The sequence below is a fragment of the Sodiomyces alcalophilus genome, assembly GCF_042370955.1.
Source record: "Sodiomyces alcalophilus JCM 7366 unplaced genomic scaffold ACRALscaffold_2, whole genome shotgun sequence".
NCBI classification, from domain to species: Eukaryota; Fungi; Ascomycota; class Sordariomycetes; order Glomerellales; family Plectosphaerellaceae; genus Sodiomyces; species Sodiomyces alcalophilus.
The window spans coordinates 3,039,215-3,052,582 of record NW_027263533.1 but is presented as its reverse complement, the minus strand read 5'-3'; the positions used below and the strand labels follow the sequence as shown (position 1 = coordinate 3,052,582).

The window sequence follows — 13,368 nt, the reverse complement described above, 5'->3', positions numbered from 1 at the left end:
CCGAAGCAGTCGATGGACAAAAGGACCAGGGAATGACAGGGAGAGAAAGCGATAAATGCTGGAGAAGCAATACCGAGGCGTAGTCGTACGGGTCGTACGAAGTACCTACCCAAGAGTCCCCCAACGTCCAGCCAATGGGACGACGGGAAACGAGACCTAACATGCCAAGGCGCGCGCCCTGAGGAATTAAGCCTTTCCTAAGCCGATTGTCACCTGTCTTGGCTCTGCTTGGTCCGAACGTGCGTGACCTTTTCGGCGCTTCGGATCCGAAACCGGCATTCCACCGCGTCTTCGCGTGCCTTTCCCCGGGGACTGTACGTAAAAGCGCAAAATGGCAGAAAGAAATGAAGGCCCGCATTCTTCATTTGTTGTTATGCAATATTTCAGTCCCTTGGCGCGCCGACTCGACTTTGAAAGAGCCCGTCCTTGACACTCTCCCGAGACTTGGTTGGTGATGCGTGAGGGCTGAGAGTGTCGGAGTTCCCTCGGGCTAGGAGAAAGGAAGTGGCTAAAGGGACTCGAGTGGGAAGAGTCCACAAAGAGGATCTTGAAGAGAGGCCCATGATATTCAAATCAATGCCCTGGCTACTTCTAGACTACCGTAATATCGAGAATGCCAAACACGTGCCCAGCATATTTTCACTGGTTCTATAAAACGGAGAAGCGGAACGAGAAACGCGGAATGGGATAAACTACGGTCCGGGAGCAGAGTACCTTGTCCACCATCCTCTGGGCGGGGTGGTGGCTTCATCGTGATACGTAGACCCAGAACTAACGCCTCCCGGTTGCGGCGGCGTAGCGAGGAGGCACAGGGGCGCGAGTTTCTGCGGACCTCCTTAGCGAACAGTAAGGAATTTAGAAGAGCATGGTCATGTGCTCGATGATTTGTTTACAAAGCACGAGATTGACCATTGGATATATGTCCTCTTCCATTGTCACTGTCGAGGATGAAATCGTGCCACTGAACCAGGTATATTAGAATTAGTAGATGGGTCGCGACATGTTGACTACAAAATGTAGTTGCAAAATGCCCCGAGACGTGAAAAAAGGGGAGCACCTCCAGAGCTTGGATATATTTGACAAAGAGCAACAATGAATAAAGCCGGCCATGTGTCCAAGTATACGCGGGCGGTATATTCATGAAATAGATCACCGGTAAGGTTCAATGCAGGCTAGTACCGTCATTCTTTGTTCCATTCCTTTGAGAGTCCAGGAGAGAAGAAGGGAGCAAGAAGGCTTCCAACGACAAAATTGCCGCGCGAATGGGAACAACACTGTCGCTTCCAGACAAAAACGGAGAAAAAAAAAAGAAAAAAAAAAACGACAATCTTATCGCAAATTAGTTGCCGAGGCCAAGCTCCTTGATGATTATGTCAGCCGCCTTCTCGCCAATAGCAAACGCAGTATTGCCGGTATTGGCAGCCACGTTCGCGGGAGGGATGGAGAGGTCGGCGATTTTCAGTCTCTCAACACCATGGACGCTGAGGCTCGCGTCGACGACCCCATTGTCATCGCGGGACCCTATTTTGGCCGTGCCCATCGAGTGCCACGTCGTGCCGACGTTTTGACGAATCCACTTTTCGAGAATCGCGTCGTCCTCGGGCGTGTAGATGATATCCTCGACGTCGGTCAGCGGGCCATCCGTCTCGATGAGGGCGGCACCCGAGCACTTCTTGAAGGGAGGGTGGCCGGGGGCGTATTCGCCCCGGTAGGCCTTCAGGCGGCGCATGATTTCGCGCTGCTTCTTATAGGCCCACATGGCCTTCTTGATATCGACACCATCGGGGTCGGTGAAGAAGCCCGTCTTAAAGTCGTACGGGTCCGTGGCGCCGGGGCCAGTGATGTGGATATGCCCGCGGGAATAAGGGTGCACGGTGAAGGTCGACACCGACAGATACTGACCGACGGGGAGGCCGGTCGGGTCGCCCGGGAAGCTGATCAAAAACGAGTCAGAAAACGTCTCTTCTAACCCCCATCATCTCCGAGACATGGTGTGCACTACTACTACTCACCCATTGAGAGAAGTGATGATCATAAGCGGCTTGTTGGGCTTATCCCGGTAGTCCCGATTCCAGGCCTCCTGGAACTTGGGACCAAGAGCAGCAACCTCCTCTTCGGTCGGGCGCAGCTTAGAGGTAACGTCGGCCGCATTCCATCCGAGAATAGGGGCGTTCGTCTGGAACAACTCGTTGAGGTCGATCCGACCGCCGTAGATGGCATCGACCGTCTCGTTGGGGAGCAGGCTCGACCTGTATGGGTGGGTGAGCAGGTGGTGGTCCAGGTAGTTTTCGCCGACGCCTTGGAGCGGAGAAACAGGCTTGATGCCGGCGCGAGTGAGGAACTTGGGATGGCCAATGCCGGATCGCTCGAGCACGAGGGGAGTACCGAGGGCGCCGGCGGAGAGGATCACTTGCTTCCTGGCCCTGACAGTCCTGACGGTGGTGTCACCGTCCTCACGGAACAGCGGGTTGGGCTGGAACTCGACACCGACGGCCTTCTTGCCCTCGAACACGACTCGAACCACGAGATGCTCGGTAAGAACGTGCAGGTTAGGGTGATTACCGTCCTGGAGGCGAGGATGCAGATAAGTGTGGGCCGAGTCTTGTCGCTTGCCGTCGGGACCGATAAAGCGCATGTTTCGCGAGAAAGCGTTGTTCGTGTCGAGGTCCTGCAAGTCGGGAACCTCGGACCAACCGACTTGGGCAGCGGCTTGGAGGAAGTCCTCTTCCGAGCTGGTAACAGCCTCGAAGGGACCACGGGAGACCTGAATGGGACCGCTGTCGCCGTGGGTGCTTGACGCGCCTGGACCGTGGTAGGTCTCGAGCTAACTCTCAGGCCCCGTTAGTTTTGCTTATACACAGGCGGAGCAAAGAAGCGAAAACATCAAAAAGGACAAGGGAACAAAAAATGACAGGCCGTTGGCACGCACCTTACGCAAGTAGGGGATCATGTCATCGGCCTTCCAGCCAGGAACACCCCAATCGTCAAAGTCTTGCCGTTGAGCACGGCTGTAGGTCAACAGGTTGATGGACGATCCACCGCCCAGTACACCGCCCGAAGGCACCACGAGCTCCCGGTCATTGAGCTCGCTTTCCTTGCTGCCTTGGTAGAAGAGAGTGGTCTTGCTGGTGGGCATCATGTGGCTCAGGAAGAGGATCGGGTGGACAATCGAAGGGTCATTGAAGTTGTTTTGGCCACGCTCGATGACCAGGATGGAAAGATTCGGGTCCGCATCGCTCAGTCTAGCGGCGACAACAAGGCCAGCAGTGCCACCTATAGCCAGGTCAGTATAAGCACATGAGCGGTTGCTTTTTCGTCTTCTGCATGGTCGTGGTTCTTTTTTTCCCTTCTTGTTTCCCTGTCTTTCGTGTGTATATCCTGTCTTTTGCTGTCTTCCCCGTGACATTGTGGCTCGCTCAAGTGAAAAAGGGGGAGAGGAATAGAGGGAGACAAGGCCAGAGCTTACCTCCAGCAATAATGACGTCCACCTCATCGAGGCCGCAGGGAAGACGACTGAAGATTCCGGCCATTGTAATTGGTTGTGCCGAGACGAGAACGTTGAGGCTGAAAAAAGGCAAGACGAGAAGCGCTTGGAGGACGAGGTGCCAGGAGAGGCGGGGTGAAGTTGAGGGGAAGGCGAGCATGATGAATGACGCCCAGGGACTCCTGGACTGGAGTTAAAAGGTACACGCAGGCAAGTGCGACCCCAAGACCAACGAAAGCAAAGACAGCTATGCGTCTTGCGCTGTTTTTGGTCCCTCCAGGCCGCTGAGACAACGGGGGCCCCTTTGCGCGTGTAAAGGCCGTGTCGGCTGTAATGAACGGCTGTAGTAAGGACTGTACCAACTGTAATGACTGTAACGACTCCAATGGCGCGTAAAACGGATCGGCAGCGTCTTCCTTTGGCTGGTGAATTGGTCGGTTTGCGACTGCCCTCGTGGCAAGGTAACAACAAGGAGGGGGTTGGCCGAGACAGCTCAGTATGTGCGTTTTGGTTGGTAGATGACAATGCAGAGAGGCTGTTGGAGGGGGGGCGGCCAGGACGATGGAACCGTCACAATGCTACTGTGCGCTGCCAAAGAAAAAAAAGAATAATTAAGGGGAAAAAGACGGAGAGACGAGGAGAGGAAAAGAAAGGAAGAGAATGGGAATCAGAGAATGCAACACACCACCCACACGCGCATTTCTTACAACTCTTCAGACCGGAGGAAAATGGGCTATAGGCTGCTCTTGATATTCATGCCGCATGGGACTTTTCAATGAATAACGGGAAAAGCGACCAACAGACGACAGACAGCAGACCAACACGCCAACATGGGTTCGCGATCCCCGGGGGGAACCGTTAGAGTCGCAGTATGTGTCGCGATAGTCCGATGACCCAATCCCCCTTATTCGTAAACACCAATCGGCATTACAAAGTACATCTACAACGTAGATCAAATACAGTACGAATAACATGCGATACGTTGTACAATAAGTACATACCGTACGTTGTGGTTGTGACCCTGCAAGGCGAAGGGTGGGCTTGGCCTGGCGCGGGTACCTGGCGAGTGGGGGATCAGGGGTCCGTGAGCATACCCCTGTACAACGTACACCAAGTACTCAGTACTTACGTTGTATTGTACCTACAGCGAGCTTGGCGAGGGGCCGTAGCATGGGCGGGGCTAGGTCCAGTGGAGATCTTCAAAGCTTAAAGGCAGGTTAAATACGACGCAGGTGTTGGGTCAGCTTACTATTATATGCACTACGATGTACGTTGGACGCATAGCCAATGTCCCAAGGTCTGCCTCCCCTCAAATCCTTCGCACGCCGTACGAAAAGTCCGTACAAAGAAAGCAAACAGCTCATCTCGTTTCAAAAGACCCGTGCCATACAATGGCTTGGCATCCAACGTATTGTACCTGCTGGCTGCGAACGATTCCAATCCCCCGACGCCTTGAATCGTCAAAAGGATCCAATACCACTTCCCGTTCTCTCCCACTCTCCCTCACCCTTTCTCATTGCAATAATCTGTCTTGTCGCAATCGCTATTAGAGCAACCATTGCGCTTGAGCTCTGGGCGGCGCCACTGGCATAATAAAAACGACAGTGAAGACATGTGTACGTATATACTGCCACCCCCTTTTTTTCGTACACTGTGCAGCGGTGGTCCGAGTGGCCGCCAACGGCGGCGGTTTCGGACGGTGTCCCGGCCCGCTGGTATGTTACCAACTCCGTAGAGGTACAATAATTGGACAAAACTGACGAGCAAATGTACTTACAGTTCCACGCCAATAGCAGGCGTAAAGAGGTACATTGGCTCGACATTTGTGTTGACTTGCTGTACCTCGTGTACAACGTACATGGTACCTGTAGTTTTCAAGCATACAACGTATTCATTCATCCCGCATCCCGACCTTCCAGATGGCGATTAGTGTGGGATCATCCAATGGTCGATAAACCGTCAATGAAGGAGTGCATTGCATGTCCGTACCTGAACAAACTGCTACGTTGTGCTCCATGTGCAGAACAGGGCGTTTTCATGTTGTGCCATTCCAATACGCCTCTGAATAAACCAGGTCGGTCTATTGCCTAGTTTCATAGGCTCCCTGATATCATGCAATCCAACGGCCGATGCGCGAGACCCCCTTTCGAAAAACCCTCCTACCAACCTGTTCCTGTGGTCTGTCTGCCTGCTGACGTGAGACCACCCACCGTACCGTGCTGGAGGCTGAGGTGTGACCCAACACCCAACGTCGTGGTAGCACAGAGTATGTAATGCCTTCTGCCAACAACATAGCCCGTACTTCGTACATGCTGGTATCTTGGCTGTAGACCAACTGTGTTATCAGAAATGACCGCCAACAGCAGCCCTTTGATGTTTCAGTTTGGCAATTAACCATGAGCAGACTGATGCTCGTGTCGTTGGTGAATGCACGCCAATTCGCCGTGTCGCCGTCGCTTGCAGACATAAACTGCATGTCCACTTGCTTTCGACGGGGCTCAAAATCGAGGCGGAAGCAAAATCTTACACATGAAACCATCATCTCGTCACGGACACCAAATGAAGAAGGCCAACCAAAAAAGGGGGAAAAAAGGAGCCCCTTATTCGTCGTCGTACTGTTCTACCACCTTGGACCACCCGCGCAGTAACCGTTCCTCGCCCGTCCACCATGATTTGATCCGGTCTATGCCGCAGTGAAACCAATAGTAAAACGCAGATTTCAATGCCGTCCATTTACTGGATTGGTAGAAATGCCCATACCAAATGCTCTGAGACCAGTGCAGCCGCGCATACCGGAGAGCTTTCTCCTCGTACTCTTGCGCCGAGATCTTGCCCGCGACGTACTCCTCGACTTTGAGCGCGTGAAATGCCCCCTGGGTCCCGCTGAAAGCCGTGTGGGGCCGATACAGGGACAGACCGTCGCCCATCAGCAGCACCTTGCCATCCTCAAACGACGCCCGCGGCGAGATGAACTCGGTGATGACCTGGATGAAAGGTCTCTTGATCTTCGTGATGACCTCGAGGAACGGGCCGGGCAGCGGAATCAACTTGGCCACCTCCAAACGGGCGTCCCAGATGTCCTGCCGGACGCGCCCAGACGGCACGATGTTATGGTGGCGGTGGCCGTCGATACCGTCCATCAGGATCTCGTCCAGCGCCTCGGGCGTCTCGTTGGTGTACCAGAGGAAGTTGAGGTACCTCTGGCCCTTCTCGAGAGAACCATCCACCCCGGGGATCATGTAGACGAGGCAGTGATGCCGATCCATGAGATGGATCGTCACGCTACGCCTAAAGACATTGCGCGTCGCCTCCGACACCTCGCTCTCGGGCACGGTGCCCCGCCACGCGATGTATCCTACGTATTGCCGCTTCGATTCGGGAATGTACTTGGCTCGGACGAACGAGTCGGGCCCGTCCGCCCCGACTACGAGATCGGCTTCCACTTTCGACACATCCCGCGTCTCGTGATCCAATACAGACAGGATCAGTTTGGTATCTTCGCCATCGCCGGTCCGCGTGAGGTCCACAACCTCTTTACGGGCGTTATACGTGGCCGGGCCGTCCGTCGCCGACTCTTGCGGCGGGGTGGGGTAGGAAGAGCTTTTGTATCCGTCAAAGTTGGAGCGGAGGCGGAAGTAGTACGTGTCCCAGTTGGTGATGTCCCGGCGCGCATTGACGAAGATGCGGACTGTCTCGTCGCTCTTCAGGGCCTGGATACGGAGGCATCGGTGGGAAAAGCTGTTGCTGAGCCGGTCGTGGCGTTCGAGGAAACGCTCTGCGTCGAGTCCGAGACACACGCCGGCCATATGGCTCTGGCGGACGTGGCCTTCTTTCTCAAAGATCGTCACTTCGTGCCCTGCGTGCTTCAAGGCGACGCCGCACATCAGCCCCGCAAGCGAGCCGCCTAGCTGCAGTCATCAACGTCAGTGGGGTTTTCGGCTGGGATAACCGATCCATGCTTACTATGGTCAGGACTCACAATCACCACCTTCAATTGCTTCTTGTCTGGTTCCATAGCTGAATGTGCTGGCTAACCTTCAGCCTGTGCCTTGCTATGCTGCGTTGGTGCTCCGAGAATCGAGTTTATGGGGCAAGGGCAGAGATGACGGATTGAAACGTGAGGACAGCCCGAGCACACACCGAGGACACCCTTTCGTCCCGTCTTGATCTGACCGCTCCTTAGCCTGGCCGACTCGACTTGAGCTTCGAAGTCTGCTGTAACGCGGGGTTAGAGCTACTGGTAGTTGGTGTCACAGCAATCGACGAGTCCCTGGCCTTCGAAATGTCAAGTCCGTATGGGACATCGTCAACTTGCAGATCCGACCCTGTGGCAACCGGCATGTCAACCCATGAGCCTGGATAAAAATGTGCATAGTCGTGTCGTCCCCATTGGACAGCCTGCATTCAGTGTCATGTCCACTTCTCTATGCATTTCAGGTTGCATTACAGGAAGCCCAGAGCACAATTGGAAGGAGGCGGTAAATCTGGATGTGATATTGGCGAAGGATTCAGCTAGAGAGAAAGGTGCAGTAGTCGTACAACGTACAACGTAGGTACATATAGGGTAAGAACTTACTAAGTACGAAGTAGGTCCCTACCGATTGGTGCATTGTGTCCCAGTACCCCACTCACAGTGGCAACCTCGTGGAGCCGGATCATCGGGAAGCTAGTAATTACGTTGTAGGTATATACTTCGTCCGAAGTACAGAGTACGTCTGATAATCAAGACTTGATACTTCTTACCATGAAATGCACAGGTACCGGTCTCCGGCCCTACTTCGTACAACCTGAGGCGGTATATAGTATCTAGGCTTGTTGCCAAATCAGAACCATCTGTTGTTTTGAGAAGCATCATGTCGAGTGGATGGATAATTGATTCTTGATTGCTCCGTACCACTGGAAGTGTTCCGGGCGCAGCCAGTCAAGGTAATTATCCACACCCAACGTACTCGTGTGATAGTGATGTGCTTCGCATGTATTCGAAGGTATCTCCGTTCAAACGTGCCACCTCTCCGCCTATACGAATACGTTGTACACCACTGCCTGAATTAGGTGCTCCGTAACTTCTAGATACAGTCAATCACCCGCGTCATGTTACTTTACTCCAACGGGACGAAGTATCGACTGCCGTCGCCTTTCTTCCCGGGATCCGATTGCTATGGAGAAAAAGCTCCTTGTCATCTTCACTCGACCCTAATTCCTTCCAGACAATTTTCTAGAAAAACCATCCGGCTTTTGATTCGACGAGCAGTTCCACAAACACGGCCACCTCTCGCCTCTCATTTACGTTGTACAGCAACGCTGCGCTGTCGCAATATCTACACCAGTATCGTTGCTAACTACGTACCTTCTCTTCTCAACCATGGCGCCTCGGTTTCCTATCGATGAAGCACCCGGCGGCTCAGAAGCAAAGCAGGTCATACAAGATGCCTTGTCCAAGATGCACAGCGGTGACCCCCCGTTTCCCTGGGTTGATGAGCCAGGGAACACGTTGCTTGGATGTTACGCCGCATTGAGGTAACTAAAGTCTTAAAAGAGACGCTCCCTTTCCCGCTGGGAAAATGCCCCAAGAGGCTGACCATTTATTTCTCCCCTTCTCCCCCTCTGCAGCTATACACCTGGCGTGGCGCAGCAATTCTTCGAAGTAGCCAAGTCCATCTACACGTCCGACGTGAAGCCGCGCAACAGGGAACTCGCCATTCTGGGGCTAGCCTCGGTCCTCCGGGTCCCCTATGTGATTATGTGCCACCGCCAGGTCGCACAAAAGGTTGGCTTGACGCCTGAGCAGTTTGAGGATGGCGTCGCGGGCAAGGTGCCGCGGGACCTGAGCGACGAGGAGGCGTTGGCCTACCGCCTTGGTCGCATCTTGACCTCGCTCAACGGGCCTCTGGATGAAGCGACGTGGCGCGAGGTGGCAGAGAAGATGTCCAAGACGGAGTTTATTGGGATCGTGCACACCGTGGCCGGGTATCGCTGGGTTTCGCTGCTGGATCAGGTCAATGCTGACTCGAGGTGGGACTGAAGAGGGTACGTTGTATGTTTCTATTCCGTAGGCATGTCAAGACAGCCGCAGGTAATGAGCACATGATAATTAGTTTTGTTCGCAAGAGAGAGCCGAACAATTCTGATCCGCGACTGGATTTGTTAGCGTCAGCAAACGTCTGTGCCTCGGTACTTTCCACTGCCAAGGCGGTAATGGTCGTTGTCTTGATGTCTTGCTTTTCCCACCAATCTGAGCTAAGCGGAGCTATACTTCTCTTAGTGTTATCTCCGCTTGCCCGACCGACCGTTAAACTGGAATCTCTATTGGCTGGCAGGAATGCATAAGGTACCTAGGTACTATAAATATCTTAGAAAATCTATCTTTACATTGGCTGGTTTTTGAGTAATAAGGGGAAAGTGGGTCGCATGTCGCTCCTCTCCACGTCGTGTCGTGTAACGGTTCTACATTTGCGACATCGGCCTCTTCAATTTCCGACTCGACACGCGTATTGCATTTACAACCGTGACCATCGAGGCAGACTATGAACCCCAAGAACCAAATGGGAAAGTAAGAACGCCCGGCTATTCATAATGGATCAAAGAACATGTACAGATGGGAGCTCTTTTCCCGGCGCCCTGTCATCCAATAGTACAACAGAAAGTAATGAAAATCATCGAAAAAACTCCAAAAGCCCTCTTCGGCGTATCAGTGGTATCGTCGGTCGACCACAATTTCATTATCCACACGGATAGCCCGGCTGGGCATATCGTCTCTGAACATCCCCGGCTCGCCGAGAGCACTTGCGGTATGCTCCTGCATATGTAGCATGCCGCGGTTGCTGCCATCCGAGACGACGCTGTCGCTCTCGCCCGCGCCGTAGCCGAAAGTGCTCCGCGACGACTTGCCCGTACGCACGTGTAGGTTATAGGAGACGGGGGCGGTGTTGGAGGTGAAGTCGCCGCTCTTGCTTCGAAGGGTGCCGCCGCGGGTATTTGCGCCGCGGGTGCTAATGAGCGAAGTGACCTGACTGACCCATTGCGAAAGGTACGTCTTCACGATGTGCCGGCCGAGGGGCAACATGGCGGGGAGACAGATACAGAGGAGGGTAATGGGCGCTTCGGCGGAGACCCACATGCTGACGGGAACGATTTCGTCTATGGGGCGAAGGAAAGGGTCAGCACGTTCCTAAACTAGTGGCTCTAAACTAGTGGCTTGGGCGATCACCGTGCCGCCCGGGCCGCCGCCAATTCAGGCGCTAAGAGTCCGTGCGGGACCGAGCCAGTATCGAGAAGTGCCTTATTTTGGAGGGGCAGGAGGCGGTGAGAAGAGAAGACTTACAAGTGACATCAGTGTTCAAGCCGTCCGTATTGGTGAGAAGGGTGATCAATCGGCCGAGCGATACCACAATGACGCTAGAGACGATGATATTAGCACATGGTGGAACTCGACATGGGTCCCTCCGCAAAACAGACTCACCAATAACCCAAGATGAAGATGAGGGTGACGCCGGTCTTCCGAGCTTTGCTCAATTGAAGACCCCAGATCTTGGGCAAAGGCAAGAGCAGAATCAAAAGGTCAATGACAACGCTGGGAACGGCGCTTCCAAGCCAGAGAGCCGAGTTCGGGCCGCATGTGCCGGGGAGCATAGGGTCCCAGCCTTTGGCGATGGGGTCGCACATGAAGATGGTGCCGAAAATGATGCCGATGAGCCAGGCGGTGTTGACGCCATGAGTGATCCAGAGGGCCCAGTTCCACCAGGCGGAATTGTTGCGCTTGGGGAAGATGCGAGAAAAGAATAGCAGGGCGGAAAGTTTGGTGACATAGAGGGCAACGTCGTAGAGGAAATATACCGAGAACAAGAGGCGCATGAATGTTGGCACCTCATCCATGACAACCCACATGTGGTAGCCGAGACCGTGGTTAAGCATGGCGAACGACAAGCCTAGCTGGGCGTAGATAAATGGCTAGAAAGCGTGTTAGAGAGCAAACCATCGTTTTGACCAGCCTTTTTCCCTCCCCACCGTCTCCTGAGGAGATGACAACAAGTGCCCCTCTCGTGCGTGTAAATGGGCAATGGACAACATACCACGGCCAACAGAGCAGTCCAGTCATCCCACCAAAACCGACTCCCGGTCTTTCCCAAGCCTCGTGACACGAACCGCAAGGTAATGGAAGCCGTTGTAATGACTGTCATGACGATAAGGAAAGCGAGAAACTGGTCCCCTCGATAGTCATCCGCTGAGCCTGGGCCTTGGGGCATTTGGGGCGGATCCGGGTTGGACATGATGGGCGGTACGTCGCTCGACGACGTAAGCAGAGAGAGACACGTCCGATGCGGTGGCGGGGGGCCCGGGTATGTACTCGATGTCGTCGACAGGAAGAAATTAGGAGAAGACGGCGAGGACAATGACGACGACGAGGGCGAAGGCCGGCGGAGAAGGAGTAAGGAGAAAACGAGTCGCCAATGACGGGAAGAGGGAAAAAGGCAAGTAATAACAGGGAAACAGAGCGAATGAATGGATGAATGAATGAATGGTGAGTGTATGTATGCGCCGAAGGATGCGATCTACTTGTCGGCCAGAATAGAATCAATCCTACGTACTTCAGCCTACCTGTGAGACAGAGACATACATACATACAACATATAAGGAGCCGAATCGACCTCACTCAGGTCAGACTAGCGTGCCGTCCACAGTCACGGAGGCGCCCTGAATGCTACGCTACCTTACAAGGAGAGGGACATTTTCGAGAGGATTAACGCACGAGATCATGCAAATAGTAGCAACCATTCCATTTGAAGAGGGGGGACTAGGGAGAACTGCCGCTCAAGGTCACATTACCACCCATTTAGGTCCCGTCTTCCGGCTCGCATCTGCATCATTCTGCCGCACCACCCCCTCTTGATTCGACGCGCAGTGCATATCAGACTAGCCCGCTGGCCCCCCCATAGAATAGACTCTGTTGGTCACCCCTTGTCTCTGCTCGCCGGCCTATTCTTTTCGTCTTCTTTTTTTTTTTTTTTTTTTTTTTTTCCATCGGTATGACAGGATGAGATATTTGATGTATATCAGACAGCGCCCTCAAAATTCCCATTGTCGCTACAGCGCGGCACTCCCCCAGTACCCCAGACTTGGGACAGGAGGCCTACCGGAAAGTCGAGTCTCCGGCGAAGGGTCAATCTGCACCTTCGGCACCTTCCCCTCTCGGCTTTCTTCCCCTGGAACCCGCTTAAGCCTTTTCTTGGGAATGTGGTAGAATGGTACGTTGTAATTCAAGTAAATACCTGGCTGCCCAGAAATGCAGTCTTATCCTCGAACAAGCCGAGCGAATGCTATATCATGTTGGTTAGAGGTGGTGGCCATGGCAAGCCACACAACACCACGAAGGAACTTTCCGTTGCTGTTTTCTTCAACGTACTCCGTGATTCACTGCGCAATCCCAGCTCTACCTCGATCGATGTTAAATTGCTTGGAAAATGTAACCGTGTTGGCACTCCTAACATCATCATCTGCCGCGCAATGGCATGAGAATGTACTGGTTTAGGGAGGTGATCATGAACGTTCGATGAGAGGTGGGTGGACGAACGGCGCGGCGAGGATCGATACACGTTTACAACGGTATCAGGGGTAAATATCGGACATCTTGGCGTAGCATCCACTTAAAACTGGGTCCAAAGTGGATACCACCAGCCCCCCTGTAATGGGGCAGGTACAACAAGATACTTTCTTTCCTAGTGTGACTTTTACCCTACCCTCTTTATCGAATAATTACAGGCCTATTCACGACTCTAGATTGGCCTGTTCGGAACCGAGTGGAGACAGTACGTAACAGGTGCTAGGGGCCCCTGTCAGCTGGCAGGGGCCGTATAAAGTATCGGGAAGTGGACCACCTTAGTCCCTTT

General features: G+C 53.6%; 5 protein-coding genes across 5 annotated transcripts; 2 read left to right on the top strand and 3 right to left on the bottom strand.

Moving 5' to 3' along the window:
• Positions 1-913: 913 nt before the first annotated feature.
• On the bottom strand, positions 914-4,026 carry ACRALDRAFT_1040242 (uncharacterized protein). The gene is made up of 4 exons (XM_071015170.1): positions 3,467-4,026; positions 2,930-3,273; positions 2,013-2,824; positions 914-1,934 (listed from the first exon to the last, which is right to left on the bottom strand). The coding sequence occupies exons 1-4, from the start codon at positions 3,642-3,644 to the stop codon at positions 1,340-1,342; spliced, it is 1,929 nt and encodes a 642-aa protein (XP_070877221.1). The 5' UTR covers positions 3,645-4,026; the 3' UTR covers positions 914-1,339.
• A 2,032-nt stretch (positions 4,027-6,058) lies between these two features.
• On the bottom strand, positions 6,059-7,806 carry ACRALDRAFT_1074891 (uncharacterized protein). Its single transcript, XM_071018296.1, has 2 exons — positions 7,464-7,806; positions 6,059-7,392 (listed from the first exon to the last, which is right to left on the bottom strand). Exons 1-2 carry the CDS (start codon positions 7,497-7,499, stop codon positions 6,085-6,087), a joined length of 1,344 nt encoding a protein of 447 aa, XP_070877220.1. The 5' UTR covers positions 7,500-7,806; the 3' UTR covers positions 6,059-6,084.
• Positions 7,807-8,703: 897 nt separating this feature from the next.
• On the top strand, positions 8,704-9,585 carry ACRALDRAFT_1080135 (uncharacterized protein). Its single transcript, XM_071018983.1, has 2 exons — positions 8,704-9,001; positions 9,095-9,585. Exons 1-2 carry the CDS (start codon positions 8,847-8,849, stop codon positions 9,504-9,506), a joined length of 567 nt encoding a protein of 188 aa, XP_070877219.1. The 5' UTR covers positions 8,704-8,846; the 3' UTR covers positions 9,507-9,585.
• A 282-nt stretch (positions 9,586-9,867) lies between these two features.
• ACRALDRAFT_1061412 (uncharacterized protein) lies at positions 9,868-12,060 on the bottom strand. Its single transcript, XM_071016425.1, has 4 exons — positions 11,554-12,060; positions 10,944-11,431; positions 10,806-10,879; positions 9,868-10,621 (listed from the first exon to the last, which is right to left on the bottom strand). Exons 1-4 carry the CDS (start codon positions 11,749-11,751, stop codon positions 10,173-10,175), a joined length of 1,209 nt encoding a protein of 402 aa, XP_070877218.1. The 5' UTR covers positions 11,752-12,060; the 3' UTR covers positions 9,868-10,172.
• Positions 12,061-12,515: 455 nt separating this feature from the next.
• Positions 12,516-13,305, top strand: ACRALDRAFT_207391 (uncharacterized protein; the record flags this gene model as incomplete). Its single annotated transcript, XM_071022235.1, has 6 exons — positions 12,516-12,715; positions 12,763-12,807; positions 12,854-12,998; positions 13,037-13,084; positions 13,119-13,200; positions 13,280-13,305. The coding sequence occupies 6 exons, from the start codon at positions 12,516-12,518 to the stop codon at positions 13,303-13,305; spliced, it is 546 nt and encodes a 181-aa protein (XP_070877217.1).
• Positions 13,306-13,368: the final 63 nt, after the last annotated feature.

What these genes read in the sequence shown, in the direction of transcription:
- ACRALDRAFT_1040242 (XM_071015170.1), bottom strand. Translation starts at nt 3,644, where the DNA reads ATGCTCGCCTTCCCCTCAACTTCACCCCGCCTCTCCTGGCACCTCGTC. An exon ending in GGACGTCATTATTGCTGGAG is followed by an intron (nt 3,274 to 3,466) that starts GTAAGCTCTGGC and finishes ACCTGGCTATAG; the next exon opens with GTGGCACTGCTGGCCTTGTT. An exon ending in TGATCCCCTACTTGCGTAAG is followed by an intron (nt 2,825 to 2,929) that starts GTGCGTGCCAAC and finishes CCTGAGAGTTAG; the next exon opens with CTCGAGACCTACCACGGTCC.
- ACRALDRAFT_1074891 (XM_071018296.1), bottom strand. Translation starts at nt 7,499, where the DNA reads ATGGAACCAGACAAGAAGCAATTGAAGGTGGTGATT. An exon ending in AGCAATTGAAGGTGGTGATT is followed by an intron (nt 7,393 to 7,463) that starts GTGAGTCCTGAC and finishes TGATGACTGCAG; the next exon opens with CTAGGCGGCTCGCTTGCGGG.
- ACRALDRAFT_1080135 (XM_071018983.1), top strand. Translation starts at nt 8,847, where the DNA reads ATGGCGCCTCGGTTTCCTATCGATGAAGCACCCGGCGGCTCAGAAGCA. An exon ending in GGATGTTACGCCGCATTGAG is followed by an intron (nt 9,002 to 9,094) that starts GTAACTAAAGTC and finishes CCCCCTCTGCAG; the next exon opens with CTATACACCTGGCGTGGCGC.
- ACRALDRAFT_1061412 (XM_071016425.1), bottom strand. Translation starts at nt 11,751, where the DNA reads ATGTCCAACCCGGATCCGCCCCAAATGCCCCAAGGCCCAGGCTCAGCG. An exon ending in GGACTGCTCTGTTGGCCGTG is followed by an intron (nt 11,432 to 11,553) that starts GTATGTTGTCCA and finishes CACGCTTTCTAG; the next exon opens with CCATTTATCTACGCCCAGCT. An exon ending in ATCTTCATCTTGGGTTATTG is followed by an intron (nt 10,880 to 10,943) that starts GTGAGTCTGTTT and finishes CATCGTCTCTAG; the next exon opens with CGTCATTGTGGTATCGCTCG.